The sequence below is a fragment of the Nannobrachium achirus genome (genome assembly GCF_963921795.1).
Source record: "Nannobrachium achirus genome assembly, chromosome: 5".
In the NCBI taxonomy this organism is placed as follows: domain Eukaryota; kingdom Metazoa; phylum Chordata; class Actinopteri; order Myctophiformes; family Myctophidae; genus Nannobrachium; species Nannobrachium achirus.
Genome location: NC_137814.1, coordinates 55,784,041 through 55,799,165, shown reverse-complemented (window position 1 = coordinate 55,799,165; position 15,125 = coordinate 55,784,041). Strand labels below are relative to the sequence as shown.

Sequence of the window (15,125 nt, the reverse complement as noted above, 5' to 3'; positions counted from 1 at the left end):
CGCACAGACACACACACACACACACACACACACACACACACACACACACACACACACACACACACACACACACACACACACACACACACACACACACACACACACACACACACACACACACACACACACACACACACACACACACACACAGTCGCACAGACAGAAAGCCACACACTGACACACAAGCACATCACAGACACACTGTGACACACATACAAAAGACACCCAGCAGACACACACACACAAACACTGGAGTTGCCAAAGGATATACATTTACATAGATTTTTGTATTCAAGCCGAAGCCGAAGCTGGAGATCGGGTGTGATGATGTGTGTGTGTGTGTGTGTGTGTGTGTGTGTGTGTGTGTGTGTGTGTGTGTGTGTGTGTGTGTGTGTGTGTGTGTGTGTGTGTGCGTGCACACTTGTACGTGTGTGTGTGTGTGTGTGTGTGTGTGTGTGTGTGTGTGTGTGTGTGTGTGTGTGTGTGTGTGTGTGTGTATCTGTTGGTTAAATGACTGCACTGTAACAGTGAATACTCTACAGCAGTGTTTCTTAAACTTTCAAATGTCAAGGTCTCCCCTTACTGTAACTCTGACAGTGTACAAAATACAAATGGAATTTGGTTCCATTTGTACACTGTCAGAGTTACAATCTTGTCCATTTAGACCTGAGAGGGTTGAGAGGGTTGGAGACACTCGGCTTTGCCTCGTGTCTCACCACCCCTCTCAGCCGTTATAAAATACCAGGTAACCACATGCCTTTTGCTTCTATATATTATATAATATATATATATATATATATATATATATATATATATATATATATATATATATATATATATATCGTTGTTGTCGGGTGAAAACCTTTTATGTCCAAAAGTGTTCGTTTTGCATTTATCATTTTAAAAATGATTTAAACTAGTGATAACAGCAGATCTACAAGCACAACGTTGTGTGCTTGTAGATCTGCTGTTTTCACTACTTTTTTGCGACGGCCTTGTATGATGAAGCAGGGCTCTACTTGCGAAAGAACGTACACATTTGAAACTTGGAGATACGAGGTTTCCACCCGACAACGACGATATATATATATATATATATATATATATATATATATATATATATATACATTTTTTTTTTCTTCTTCTATTTTCTTCTTCTTTTCTTCTCCAAATACGATAATTTTAAGCCTCCGGTACGATAATTTAACATTTCCTAACTGTCTCTCTCTCTCTCTCTCTCACCACTAGTGCTGATGTTCCTGAGGATCTTGGCGGCAGACGGAGGCTCGGGCTCGGAGGTGCTGGAGGTGGTGTCCTCCACGTCGTCCTGGGTGACGGCGCTGTAGGTGTGCACCTCCTCAGAGCCCACCAGAGGCACCTCCTCCTCCTCCAGCTCCTCCACCTTCAGCTCCGTCAGCATGACGGCGGACCCCCCCTCCGCCCCGCCGAGGGGGGGCAGGTCCCAGTACAGGCCCAGGATGACGAACTGGAGCAGCGTCCACATGAGACACATGAAGATCTGGGACAGGGAGGAGAGACGCGTGTAGTTTAGTTTAGTTTGTTGGCAAATTGTTGTTAAAAAACAAACACAATACATATCAAAGAAAATAAGATACTGTGGACTGGGAACGCATCTGTGTTACATTTTAACCACTTTAACCGTCATTATATACTTTGGCTATTGAAAAATAGCATATATACCAGGGGTCTTCAACGTTTTCAGGCCAAGGACCCCTTAGTTGAGAGAGAGATGAAGCAGGGACCCCCACAACCTGTTCATAGATTTCATATAGTTTCATCGTTTGACAGCACAATCATCAAGTGTATTTTGGGTTCATGTCAATTTGTGTTTTCAGATATTTAACCACTTGAACCATCAATACTCAATAAACTTGACCTTTCACTCTGTACTTTTTCTCCTCTACACCAAAGCTCATTGCCAAAAATAGCAGATCTACAAGCTCACAACGCCTCGCGCTGCGAGGCGTTGTGAGCTTGTAGATCTGCTATTTTTGGCTAAAGTTCTCAGAATATGGATGCTAGGGTTCAAGTGGTTAATATAAAAAAGGAGAAAAAACGTTTCTATCACTCAAAGATTTGGAGGACCCCCTGTAGTAACTCTGGGAACCCCCTAGGGGTCCCGGACCCCCTGTTGAAGACCCCTGATATATACAATCCCATAGTACGGCACCGAGTGCCACGCTATGAGCTTGTAGATCTGCTATTTTTTTGAAAAATCATGATAATTTGTGCCTAAGTCTTTTAATATATTGAGCAAATGTTATAAATGTCTTCTAAATCTTTCTAAGGTTTTTTTGAAAAACTCGTGTTTCTATCATCAGTGGTTCTCAAACTTCTTCATGTCAAGGACCCCCAAATTGATAAGTATTTGGCCGCGGACCCCAATCTCAAAGTATGTTCGCCTTAAAATAATATACATCAAAGTTGCCTAAACGTTCGCGATTTCTCAAAAATATCAGATCTACAAGCTCGCTGTGAGCTTGTATATCAATAACAACTAGAAGCAGTGCTCTTCCGAGCACAGGTCTCCACCAGGCCACACAAATCGGCCTGTTATAGCGCCACCATGAGGCTGATTTAAAAAATGTGGGGCAGAGGTTCTGAATTAGCATCCAGGGAGTGTGTGTGCTCAGTTTGGCAGCGATCGGGCCAACGGCGCCGGAGATTAGCTGGTAACAACCAGGCCACACAAATCGGCCTGTTATAGCGCCACCATGAGGCTGATTTGAAAAATGTGGGGCAGAGGTTCTAGATTGGCATCCAGGGAGTGTGTGTGCTCAGTTTGGCAGCGATCGGGCCAACGGTGACTGAGATTAGCTGCTCACAAACTGCGAGGACGCACGCACGGACGGACGGACGCACGGACGGACGGACGGACGGACGGACGGACGGACGGACGGACGGAGGGGAAAACATACTCTCCCTCAGCCTTCGGCTGGTGGAGACAATAACACATTTTTTAACTTCAATACATTTTAGATGGTGGTTAGAATTTGGCGTCTCTGTGGAATGAGCTCTGCAGCATGTTATTAGTGTTTCCATAGGAGGCCAGGTGTAAGGGAGCGCTTGTTTTCAGGACACGGGAAGCCCGCATTCTAATACACCCCGAAAACCCCATTCCAGCACCTGGCTCAGTGGCGTGCCTCGCTCATCATTGTCATCGCTCAACCTCCGCGGATTAAATCCTGCTGCCGACACTGTTTTTATAGTGTTTGACCCAGGGACGTGCAGAGAATGTTAGAGGCAGGGGCTGACATTTCTAAAAGGGCCTTTTTGTGAAAATATCGAAAATAGCAGACTAGCAGATTATCAGAATAGAGGTCGGCTATTTTCGGTGCTTGATACCACACTGAAATAAGGATTACCAGTAAGAATCCCTAATCGGGAGATAAGTGACCGTAAGGTTGCTAACACAAACTTCAGAAGGCAATCATAGCCAATCAGGAGGGAATATGGGAAATGGGACAGATCCATGTTGATGACATGACTTTAGAGATACTGTGTACCGCTTTGTGTGATTTTAGGCCAAAATCTGTAGGAGCAGTGTCCAAAAATGTGTTTTGCAAAAATGGGCCTGATGGTGGCAACCTCCACCCCTCATTTCACCCCTCATTTCTCACATGGCCCTCTTCTAGCGCCACATGAAAAATGAGTGGTGGCAGAGATATGACTAGGGCAAAAGTGTGCCGTGACGGACAGACTGACAGACAGACAGACCGACTGACAGCCGGTGGAGCTTTTCATAGTAACTGCAACCTGACAGTCGCAATCAAGTCAATACTGGAGATGTGGCGTAACAGCATGGATTTCTACACAGAGAGGCAATTCTGTTAACATAAGATGCTGCATTCAAGTTCAGGAGAGTTTGGACAAGGCAATTCTCTTGAATGCTGATTCAGGTATGGCACGGAAAGAGGGCATTTGCATTTCTTTCACCATAGTAAAACTGCATTCATGGTCTGGAGAGGGCACTTTTTACAGACGGATAAAAGGGCAGGGGCTCAAGCTCCCTTTGATGTCTATGTGTGCACGTGCCTGGTTTGACCACTCTCCTCTCATGTCAGCTGATAGCTAGATAGATAGATACCTTTATTATCCCAAGGGGGAAATTAAGTTACCCAGAAGGTACAGCAGTTAAAGGTTACAGGACAGTAAGACAAAAAAAAGAAAAGGACTGTTGTGTAGCTGCACAAATGTTGCATGGTGTTACGTAAATTATTTTGGAATTTGTGCGTTTTGGTCATACCCACCTTCGGGGAATCTATAGCAAAAATAGCAACTCTACAAGTTCACAACAACCAACGAATGCGATGCATTGTGAGCTTGCAGAGTACACAAGGAGGTTCATCAATTCCTCCCTGCCAAATGCCCAAACTTGTTCACAAAGTTTCATGCAAATGCGAATCTGATCATAACTTTGCGAGTTGTCCTGCCTACAGTCAAACAAGTGGGGTCAAAAGATAACCCCCGTCCCAGTGCATCAGCGGAGGAATGAAATCTCCTTGAGCTACGGCTCCCACTCCGCAGATATACCCTATCATACATTTGATAGATTGTTGAAGGGTTCTGAGAATGTAAATTGTAGCTCAGAGATATGGGTCATACACTTTATGGAAAAGTTCGGCTATACGTGTGCAGACTGTGGAAAAAGATTAGTTACGCACTTTCAAGCTGGCGTCCCTATTCGGTGCATGTCATTATATCCCAACATCTTAGAATTTATTTTTAAAGTTTCAAAAGGTTTCGGGTAACATTTCGGGTCTATAATGCATTATAATAACTTTTATAATGCTCTATTTACAAGGCTTAATAGTACTCATTTAATATGTTTATTGCGACCGAAGGTCGCAATTTACCATGAGAAACGTCACAGCTTGTCCGCATCCGTGTATCCACATACCTGATGTCCACATTACTGTGGCGCGACCGGTCGATTGTCGCCCTGAGGCGTCTTAAGTCATTTTTGATAACAACTTATAATAAGGTCTAAGACGTATTGTATTGTGCATTATAATCTCAGCAGAACAGCACATTATAACGTTGTTATGCATCATTATAAACATAATGACAAGTATACCCTTAACCCTTTCAAAGCCACGGGGAGCCCCTTAATGTTAAAACCGTAGTATATCACACATCCCAGCAGGGAGTCAGCCACGCCGTACTTTCCCGGACTTTGTCATTAAAACCGGAATAAATGATTTTGATCCGAAAATCGGCGATCGTCTAACCTTCCCTAGTCACCACTCGTGCACTGATAGCTCATGGCTGGGCTGACATGAAGCAGAGGTGACGTCAGCTCCTTTCCTTCTCCAAGGCTACTCCCAGCCATTCGTTTGCTGTCTGTACCCTGGTGCTCCTACTGCAGCCATGCTTGGGGCTATGCTAGCGAAAATTTTCAGTTCTGCTTTTGAGTCACACATGGATTATTTGCGGGGACATTTACGTGAAGGGATCGCGCACGCGAAACGCACGGGGAGATCGATGATCGGCCAAAACCCCCATTCTATCCCAACGGAGAACCAGATAATCACGGTGAGTTTATGACCTGGGGAAAAAAAAGAAAAGAAAAAACAACGGCGCTGTCCAAGAAGGAAGGGCGGCAGGCTCATGTTTATAAACATAATATTATGTCTCAGATCACAATACAATAATAGAAATTTCACGGCTAATCTACCAACCACCATTCTATTTCGGACGGCAAAGTGTTAAGAACATTATAATGCATTATGCCTTTCAGTTAAGTGTTATTAAGAGTTTCACAATCTACAAGTTCACAACGCATCACATTTGAGCAAATTGTTCCTCACTTAGAGATCAACTTGTCATAATTATTAAATCCTCCAATTAACTATTCATGCGTTTGATGACAGGACCAGGGATCACATTGGAGGGCCCAATGTGTGGTGACCGAGGTCTTGTGAGCTTGTAGATCAGATTTTCAGATTTTCACAATATTTATCTGTGGAACCCAGCCAAACCTAATTCCAAGTACTTATCAGGGCGGGGGTCCCCAGTTCAAATATAATTATTGGGTCAAGGCCTGAAAAGGTTGAGAACAACTGGGCTAGAGCTATCTCCTCAATGAAGAGAGAGCGAGAGAGCGAGAGAGAGAGAGAGAGAGAGAGAGAGAGAGAGAGAGAGAGAGAGAGAGAGACTCAAAAAGATGGAAATGGATATCAGTGTTTACAGCGCCCAAGCACAGAAACAATGCATGCAGCCAGCGGTACATCAGATATTTCATTGCACTGTGTGTCCGTAATTATTCAATAGGCATACGACCAGGCCTGTTGTGGGAGAGAGAGAGACCACAGGTTAATGATTATCTCTTTACCCCAGGAGACGTGTACTTGTTCACAACGAATGGCCCCAGGTTGAAATCACACAGTCGCAGGAACAGGTTGAAAGCCGGGCCTGTAAACACGAGAGATTCAATGAAAACACGCAAGGAATGGATGCACCTAATCCTATAAGTGTAATCCCATCATAAATTATGCAGACGCTCTGAAAACTGGAGTCAGTGCAGAGGTTACTTAGATAGATAGATACCTTTATTATCCCAAGGGGGAAATTTAGTTGTCCAGTAGTAGCACAGCAGTATACAGTTATTTACAAAGTTACAGAGACGTAAGAAAGATAGATAAGAGGGAAAAAAAACAAAAACAAGAGCAGTACAGTACCAATAAGGAGAAGGTGCATCAATAGAGGGGGCGAATAATATATAAGAATATATACATAAAGTGTCTTGCAAAAGAGACCATAGCAGTCAATGCTAGTTAGTGCAAACAAGTATCTCACTGTCAATGTTAAACAAAGCAAAAATACTCAGAAACTACCAACACAACAACCTAATAGTGCAGTGTCAAAAATCAGTGCGAAAAAAAGAAGAAACTAGGAAGCGTGTCACCGCAAGGCGCACATGAGCACTCTTCCTGGAAGGTCCTTAGAGGTCAAAGTCAATACAGCAATGGTTCCGTAAGTCTAAGTTAGGAAGGGAGACCTTTTCAAGCGTCCGTTATGTGTCTCATTGTACAGCTTAAGGGCAGCCGGTACAAAAGATTTTCCTAATCTCTCACATCTCCGTACTGGGTAGGTAAAGCGGTCGTTTCCTCGCTTACTCCAGTAACTACTTGTAAAAAGGCATAATCTTTCATGGCCAGCAGCGGTCAAGTACATTGGTTGCCAATAGAAATCAGACCTGTAAAGACGTCTACATGAGAAAATGATCCAACTTCTCACCTGTAGGCTTATTTATTACTTCAGCAAACATTTTCCTGGTGAGTTTATGTTTTCAATGGCTAGTGTTATTTTATTTAAATACATTATGGCTTTAATTAATTAGATTGAATAGACGATAAAGCAGGGTATGCTTGTCTCTCAAAGCTTTGGAATTTCAAGGATCCCCATTTTGATCGTCTCTGTCGGGTGGAAACCTCACATGTCCAAAAAAGCTGTTACTTTTGAGGATTCAAATTCAGATCTACAGGCTCAAAACGCATCAAGGAGTTTGCCTGACACTAGTATGCAGGGGTGTCACAAGGGGGGGGGGGGGGGGGGGGGGGAAGTGGGACTGAGTTACTAGGGCCCAAGGTGGAGGGGCCTTCATTATTTTATACTTTAGCTATTTTTTGAAAAGTTGTGAAAATATGTGCAAATATTTCAATATACCGTATGTATGTTTTAAGCGAACATTTGTAACTCAAATTTTGCTTCTGGGGGGTCCCTAGAACTCAATATTTTGAGATGGGGTCTGTGGCCAAATACAGCACCACTGACATAAAAACATTTGAAATATTGTCGGAAGGATTTGAAATATTCAATCTACAAGCTCGCAGCGTGGCACTCGGTGCCTTCAATCCTTGTACCCAGGACCCAGAATTTGCTCGCAGCTGTGAGCTTGTACAGTACATCTGCTATTTTTCAATAGCTAAATTATAAAATAATTAAGGCCCCTCCACCTTGGGCCCTGGTAGCTCAGTCCCATGCCTTACTTTGTTATTCTATGACACAAAAGTAGCAAAAATATCCAATCTACAAGCTCAAAACACAAAAATAATCCTGAAAAGTAACATTTTAAGCTACTAATATAGACTGAAGTAATTAAAGCAGGTCGTGTTTGCATATTTGGAATTGTAACAGCTGAAATCAATATATCAGTATTCCGATATTAACCTGTGGGCCGCATTAAAGGACAACTTCGTTTTTTTTACAACAAGGGTTCATATTTTAGATAATAAATAAAGAATATAAAAGATGAGAGTTAAAATGTTTTCATTTACTCCTTTCTATCGTTTTAGAGATTTTAATTATTGTGATTTCAGTGGCTGGGGGCATGCGTACAAGTGGCTAAATATGTCTTTTACACAGAATAAGCCCATTCCCAAGATGCACCACAATCTTTCATGGGCAGATGATTAAAAAATAGCAGATATACAAGCCCACAGCGCCACACTGCGAGCTTGTAGATCTGCCATTTTTTAAAAATCGTGAACATTTGTGCAAGTCTTTGAATATTTTGACCCGTCTTCTAAATCCTTCAAAGGTTTTTTGAAAAACCTATGTTTCTATGTCAGTGGTTCTCAAACCTTTTCATGTGAAGGAACCCCAAAATGATATGTATTTGGCCACGGACCCGCATCTCAAAATATTTAGTTCCAGGGACCCCAGAAGCAAAATGTCACAAATGTCTGCTCAAAAAAATACATATATTCAAAGATTTGCACACATTTTCACGACTTTTAAAAAATAGCAGATCTACAAGTTCACAGTCTGGCACTCGGTGGCGCGCTGCGAGCTTGTATATCTGCTATTTTTCAATAGATAAAGTATAAAATAATTTCAGGCCTAAATGGGTGGATCCATGTAAAGCCACACAATGTTGACAAAAAGATTGTCAACGACATCAATGTGTCTGAGGTACTGACCAATGAGCAGGCCGGCCTGACGGCAGGCCATGATAGCAGCGAAGACGCCGGCACGCTCGTCTGAGCGCGTGCACCGTGTCAGGAAGCCAAAGATGGAGGAGCCGGCTCCTGCACCAACACCTGACATGATGCATCACAGGAACAAACGATCAAAACCTCAGAACATCACATTCATTGATTATGAATTTATTCAGGAGTTGCGTCCCTACTAGGGGTGTAACGATATAGTAACTGAATCGAAAAATCGATTTTAATTTGCAATGATCTACTATATCGATATGAAAAAGCATATATCGTACTGTTTTGTCTTTGTATCGTATCGGTATCATTTTACAATGCAGATAATCAGTATCTAATCGTTTTGCAGTGCAGATTGTGTGGAAACTAAGTACAGTATTTGTGCCTTGTATTTAGCAATTTAAATTTTAAATTTTAAAAGAGTGGATTAATTACTTCTCCATTCCATATAGCTAATCTTGGTCTATCGATAAATGTGTGTAATCTCTGTGTTCATGTCAAGGTGCGGGTTTGTCCATATGTGTTGAAATATAATGTCCATGCATTTGCTAAAGAATCACAGTGTTTACTTATTTATATCCATAAGAATAGATTTTTCCCTTTAAAAACCTGCTCTATTGACAAGTTTCATACAGTTTTAATGTCTTTGCTAAATAGTTACTATATCAATTTTAAATCATTGAATCGAATCATATCGTATCGCCATGAATGAACCAATATCAACCATGTATCGTATCGGGGCGCCTGCTGGCCTGGTGGTCAAGGCGCATACCACATACTAGGCTATGATGCCTGCTGGCGTCGATTCCCGATCCGGACTATTTCCTGTAAGTCTACTGTCCTATCCAATAAAGGCATAAAAAGCCAAAAAACAAAAAAAAGAAACATGTATCGTATCGTCAACCATGTATCGTGATACGTATCGTATTGTTGTTCAAATGTATCGTTACACCCCTAGTCCCTACTGTAGAATGTGTGTGGGTCACCTGCTACGAGTCGACTGCTCAACAGTAGCCACTTTGAATATCCCAAGAAATACATGAAGTTACCTGAGGAATTAAAGAAAAGACATCAGATGACATTTTCTATGTACAGTAAATTATAACCTTTATACCTTTAGTGCTGTGTTTTCACTTAAAGGAGTAGTTCACCCCCAAAATGACTATTTTTCTATCGATTACTCACCCCACGGAGACTTAACTTCATGGATATCGTTGTTGTGTTTCGCATTCCTAAGCCAATAATTAGAGGAGGCTCTTTGTGTCTCCATAGGGAACCACTGCTGGTCATTAAATTATTGGCTTAGGAATGTGACAAAACCAAGAGAATATAATGAATTCAAGTCTCCATGGGGTGAGTAATCAATAGACGCTACAAAGGCTTTTACCGATATACGAGTTGTATTGTAATGTATTACTGATTCATTGAGTACAACGGACCACAATGGAAACAAGATCCTGTTTTTTATTTTATTTTAACTGTTATCTCACAGGGCTAGGAAACCATTGGCACGGGTGCCAACATTGGCACAGGGGAGGGTGATTACTGGCAAGTGTGTGAGAGACTTTTTATTTTAAAATTCAATAGGCTATATAAATGTCAGTGTCGGTTAAATGAAGTCCCTTCACATATGTGCGCAAATTATAGATTACAGTCTAATAATCACCTGATACGAAAGAAAATACATCTAAAGAAAAAAAATAAAAGGCTATTATTACGTATTATGGACAATAAAACAGTTTTCTTGTGATGTACTGTAGTGGCATACCGTAATAAGAATGTATGTTGATATGGCCTACTGACTATCAAGAAAATAAGAATGTGGAATCCATGTCATGTCGGTTGCTGACCCCTGTTATCATTTTATCATAATCAATCAATCAATCAATCAATCAATCAATCAATCAATCAATCAATCAATCCTATTAGATCTGGTGGTGGTCATATCCTGATTTCTGCTGGTTCTGCTTATAGTGAAAACAAACAAACAAGCATCACGGAACTTCACAAAGTTTAAGGCTACAGTATGTAAGGTTCTGGGTTAACCTTCCATAGCGGAAGAGCCTATAGCAGCCGCATGCTGCTCCCCAAGCTAGCAGTCTTATAAAAGTGCATTTTATCCACACTTAAGCCATAGCTTAAGCATGGATAAAATGCACAGCAAGCACCCTGTGCTCGGGCTTACTCGGGCCCATCCCATTATCCACACTTGATCCACACTTGAACGCTTGGCACTTAAAGTGCTCGTTGTTCTGAGTCCGCAAGCGTGTCCTGCTTGTCAAAGCAAAGCACAGCACACACTCCATGTGCATTGTATAGACCAGGAGTTTTCAACGTTTCTCAGGGGCCAAGGACCCCTTAGACGAGAGGGAGATGAAGCAGAGACCACCAATACACATTGTTGCGGATTCAACGCTTTCATAGATTTCATAGATGGCTTCATAGACTTGTTTTGACAGGGGGGCGCTCTCCATTCCAACATGTCGCCACTCCGACATTGCCTTCTTATTGTCGGAGTGGCAACACTTCCATAGAGGTTAGGGTTAGGGTTAGGTATAGGGTTAGTGTCGGAATGGAGACATGTCGTAATGGAGACATGCAACCGTTTTGACAGCACTGTGACCAGTGGTTACATCTCTCCATTCCGACATGTCTCCTTTCCGACACTAACCCTATCTCTTACCCTAACCCTAACCTTAACCTCTATGGAAGTGTTGCCACTCCGACAATAAGAAGTCACTGTCGGAATAGAGACATGTCGGAATGGAGACATGTCCCCGTGACCAGTGTATGTTGGATTCATGTTAATGTGTATTTTCACCACTTAAACTGTCAATACTTACAGTAAGCTTGACCTTTGGCTATCTGTACTTAGTCTTCTTTTTTTCCCCTCAACACCAAACCTCTATGCCAAAAATAGCAGATCTACAAGCTCACAATGCCTCACGCTGCGAAGCATCGTGAGCTTGTAGACCTGCTATTTTTTGTCTAAAGTTCTCCTCGGAGTAGGGATGCCAGGGTTCAATGGTTAATGTTAAAAACAAAACAAAAAATATATCCTATCACACAACGATTTGGCGGCCCTCCTGTAGTAACTCTGAGGACCCCCTAAGGGTCCCGGATCCCCTGTTATAGACAGTATGAACCTTTATACTGCTGTAAGTGAAATCCTGTCATTATCATTCAACTCAATGTCATTTAGCTGGAAATAATCAATGTCTTACATTCAGCGTTGCACAAAACATACAAAACATACACCCTGCGTCTCACAAATAGACCAGTTTCAACCAACATCAATCCGGGGAAATCAAATAGTAACTGAAAGGAAAATAAGGTGAAATGTGGTAAAAGTAATATGTGGACTGTATTTGAGGTTAGGTGAGGTCGCTGGTAATAGTATCTCACTAGAATCTGATAATATATAATAATATATAATATAATATATTAATATATTGAGGTTAGGTGAGGTCGCTGGTAATAGTATCTCACTAGAATCTGATGATAATATATAACTAGTCGGAGAGCCCATGGCCGTTTACCATTGAACCCTTATAATTACTGTATAAAGGTAGGCTCTGTTGATGCATTAAATTCTGTAATGCATCTATCTATATAGAATCAATATTCTTCTATGAGTTTCAGTATCTGAATCTATCTCTAGATATCTCTGTAGATCTGTATACTTCTATATTCTCATATATTTCTATAGCTAATTTATAACTAAATAATGACGTCATGTCGTGACGTGACGTGTCATGCTCGTTTCCTCGACAACAGTAACCATTACAATACAATCATTTTGCAAGGAATATATGCTTTTCTTGTTGTTGTGGGTTTTTGGTGGTGGCTTTCACGTGCAAGATTCAACCTTCAATATAATCTGACTCGGACATTGCTATGAAAGGTTTGTAAAGTGTAAATGGTAAATGGTGCATAGCACCTTTATCCAAGGCGCTTTTACAGAGATTCACACACATTCATACACCGATGGCGGAAGAAACCACTCTACTAGTGCTGTGGTTCACAACCTTTTCAGGTTTTAATATTTTAACTGGCGACCCCCCACCCTGACGAGCACTAAGAGGTTGAGGCATTACATTTTGTCAATTTGGCCAATGTTTAATTTGTCATTTTAGAGGTATTAAAAAAGTCCTTAGATTGTCACTTTAGAAATGTGCAGATACCCTCTATACACTTACTGTATACTGTATGTTGGTTTGTTTACTGTTGAGTGAGAAAACAACGTTGCACATTAAGTTAATCATCTGGGGACCCCCTGGGGGTTCCGACCCACAGGTTGAGAACCACTGTCCTAGTGCACTTAGCACGGTGTGTGGAGAAATGGGACAGCGGCCTGAAAAAGCAGTCCACACCAAGCAGCATGCAGCGCCTCACCAGCGATCTCAAAGAGGTTGGACAGGAGGATGATGGTCTTTGTAGTCCTGGTGCGGTCCGACCAGAGGCCAAACAGCGGGCCGGTCAGTAGACCACTGAGGCTGAAGGCAGACAAACCAAGGCCCAGGAAATATGGAGGGGCTTCCAAGATCTGCAGGTAGCGCCATATTGTAGGCAGAATGACAGCTGAGACAACACACAGGGGAAGAGAGAGAGAGAGAGAGAGAGAGAGTTGGTTGCTTGTAGATCTGCTGTTTTCACTAGTTTAGTACATTTTATAGATGATAAATACAAAATGAACGGTTTTGGTCATACAAGGTGTCTACCCGACAATGACGATATAAAATATAAGGTGCTGGGAGTGAAAATTATTATGTAGGGGTGCCTCGGATTAAAAAAAAATATTTATGGGGTGCCCTGAGACAAATACGTTTGGGAACCCCTGCCATAGACATATAAAGGTAGATGCCTCCTCCGACAGGGGGCGTTGGTAAAAGAGGACTGGCAAGCTTCCAGAATTCTGAAGGACGCTTCCTTGTGCGTCACAGAATGTGATGCTCGGTAGGCCAATCAGACTGGCAGGACTCCCCCTTTCCCGCTGCAGGGGGCAGAGTGCCTTACACACTATACGCCGCACTTCCGCCAGTACTGTTTTACGAGTCGCGCCAATGAACTGCAGCGGCGGAGGAGGTATCTAGCTTTTTATATCTGTGGGCATTACTATAGCCAGTGGTGGAGAAAGTTAGTTAAAGGATAGTCTTACAGTAACTATTCCACAATCACCAAATGCTATATAGTCTGGAATGACCCGAACGGTGAGTATCGGAAGTAGTCAATGCTGTCAATGGAAAGTACCAAATTAAAAGTACTCAAAGTTTTCAACATCTGTCAAAATAGCAGATCTATAAGTGGTTAATAGGTTTTGTAATACAATAAAAAAGAAATCTTCAAAGTAACTAGCAATTACATTTTTTCAAATAATTGCAGTGGCATGAAAAAGTACAATATTTGATATTTATATTTAAGTATTGAAATTGGAACTAATCAAGTAAAACAAAAAGCAATACCTCAAAACTGTACTTTAGTACAGTTGAGTACGACTTGAGCAAATTAGTAAAAGTTACTTTCCGCCACTGTTGTGTTGTGTGTGTGAGTGCGTGTGTGCGTGTGTGTGTGATCAACAAATACCCCATGTCCTCTGTAATGCGAGAAGGAGTCACGATGGCCGATTAAAAACTCCACACATTACCAGCAGTATAACATCTATAACTCTTAACAAGAAGCAGATAAAGAATGAACTCACCATACTCGATTCCGCTCAACAGAAATATCAGTCCGATGGTGAGAAAGGTGCACGTGCGCTTCTTGCGATTATCCATCAATACGTTCAAAGACTTCCCGGCTATTAGGCATCAACGTCTGAATCCTCCTCCACATGTTCCAAAATGACCCCGTCGTCTTTCAGTTGAGGAAATTCAAGAAAATAGAGAACACTGTGTGTCCAATTATAGAGAAGTGCTGTTCCGGATAATCACAGGAATTTGATGCTAGAGTATTTTTTTTGTTGGGGGGAGGAGGTTGGAAGATGGGAGGCTTGAGAACAGTCGTCTGTTATGATCAAAGATAAGCAATGTGTTGTTTTAAGACGGTTTCTCCAGCGAAGTAGGGTTTCTTCTACCTGTACAACAGAAGACATCGTTAAGTATAAGAATTGATAAGATAATTTTATGAAATAATCAATTAACAGTCCATCCCTATTTTGGGCAT

The 15,125-nt window shown here is 41.8% G+C and overlaps 1 protein-coding gene across 1 annotated transcript in view; it reads right to left on the bottom strand.

Moving 5' to 3' along the window:
- mfsd8l2 (major facilitator superfamily domain containing 8-like 2) overlaps window positions 1-14,737 on the bottom strand; it is a gene marked incomplete at both ends in the record, with an annotated part of 33,349 nt that extends 18,612 nt beyond the window's left edge. Inside the window, 6 exons of the mRNA XM_080725920.1 lie at window positions 1,243-1,519; window positions 6,356-6,435; window positions 8,946-9,065; window positions 9,950-10,012; window positions 13,359-13,544; window positions 14,662-14,737. Coding sequence (XP_080582046.1) covers window positions 1,243-1,519; window positions 6,356-6,435; window positions 8,946-9,065; window positions 9,950-10,012; window positions 13,359-13,544; window positions 14,662-14,737 — 802 coding nt within the window. The remainder of the gene's footprint in view (window positions 1-1,242; window positions 1,520-6,355; window positions 6,436-8,945; window positions 9,066-9,949; window positions 10,013-13,358; window positions 13,545-14,661) is intronic.
- Between the last annotated feature and the right edge of the window lie 388 nt (window positions 14,738-15,125).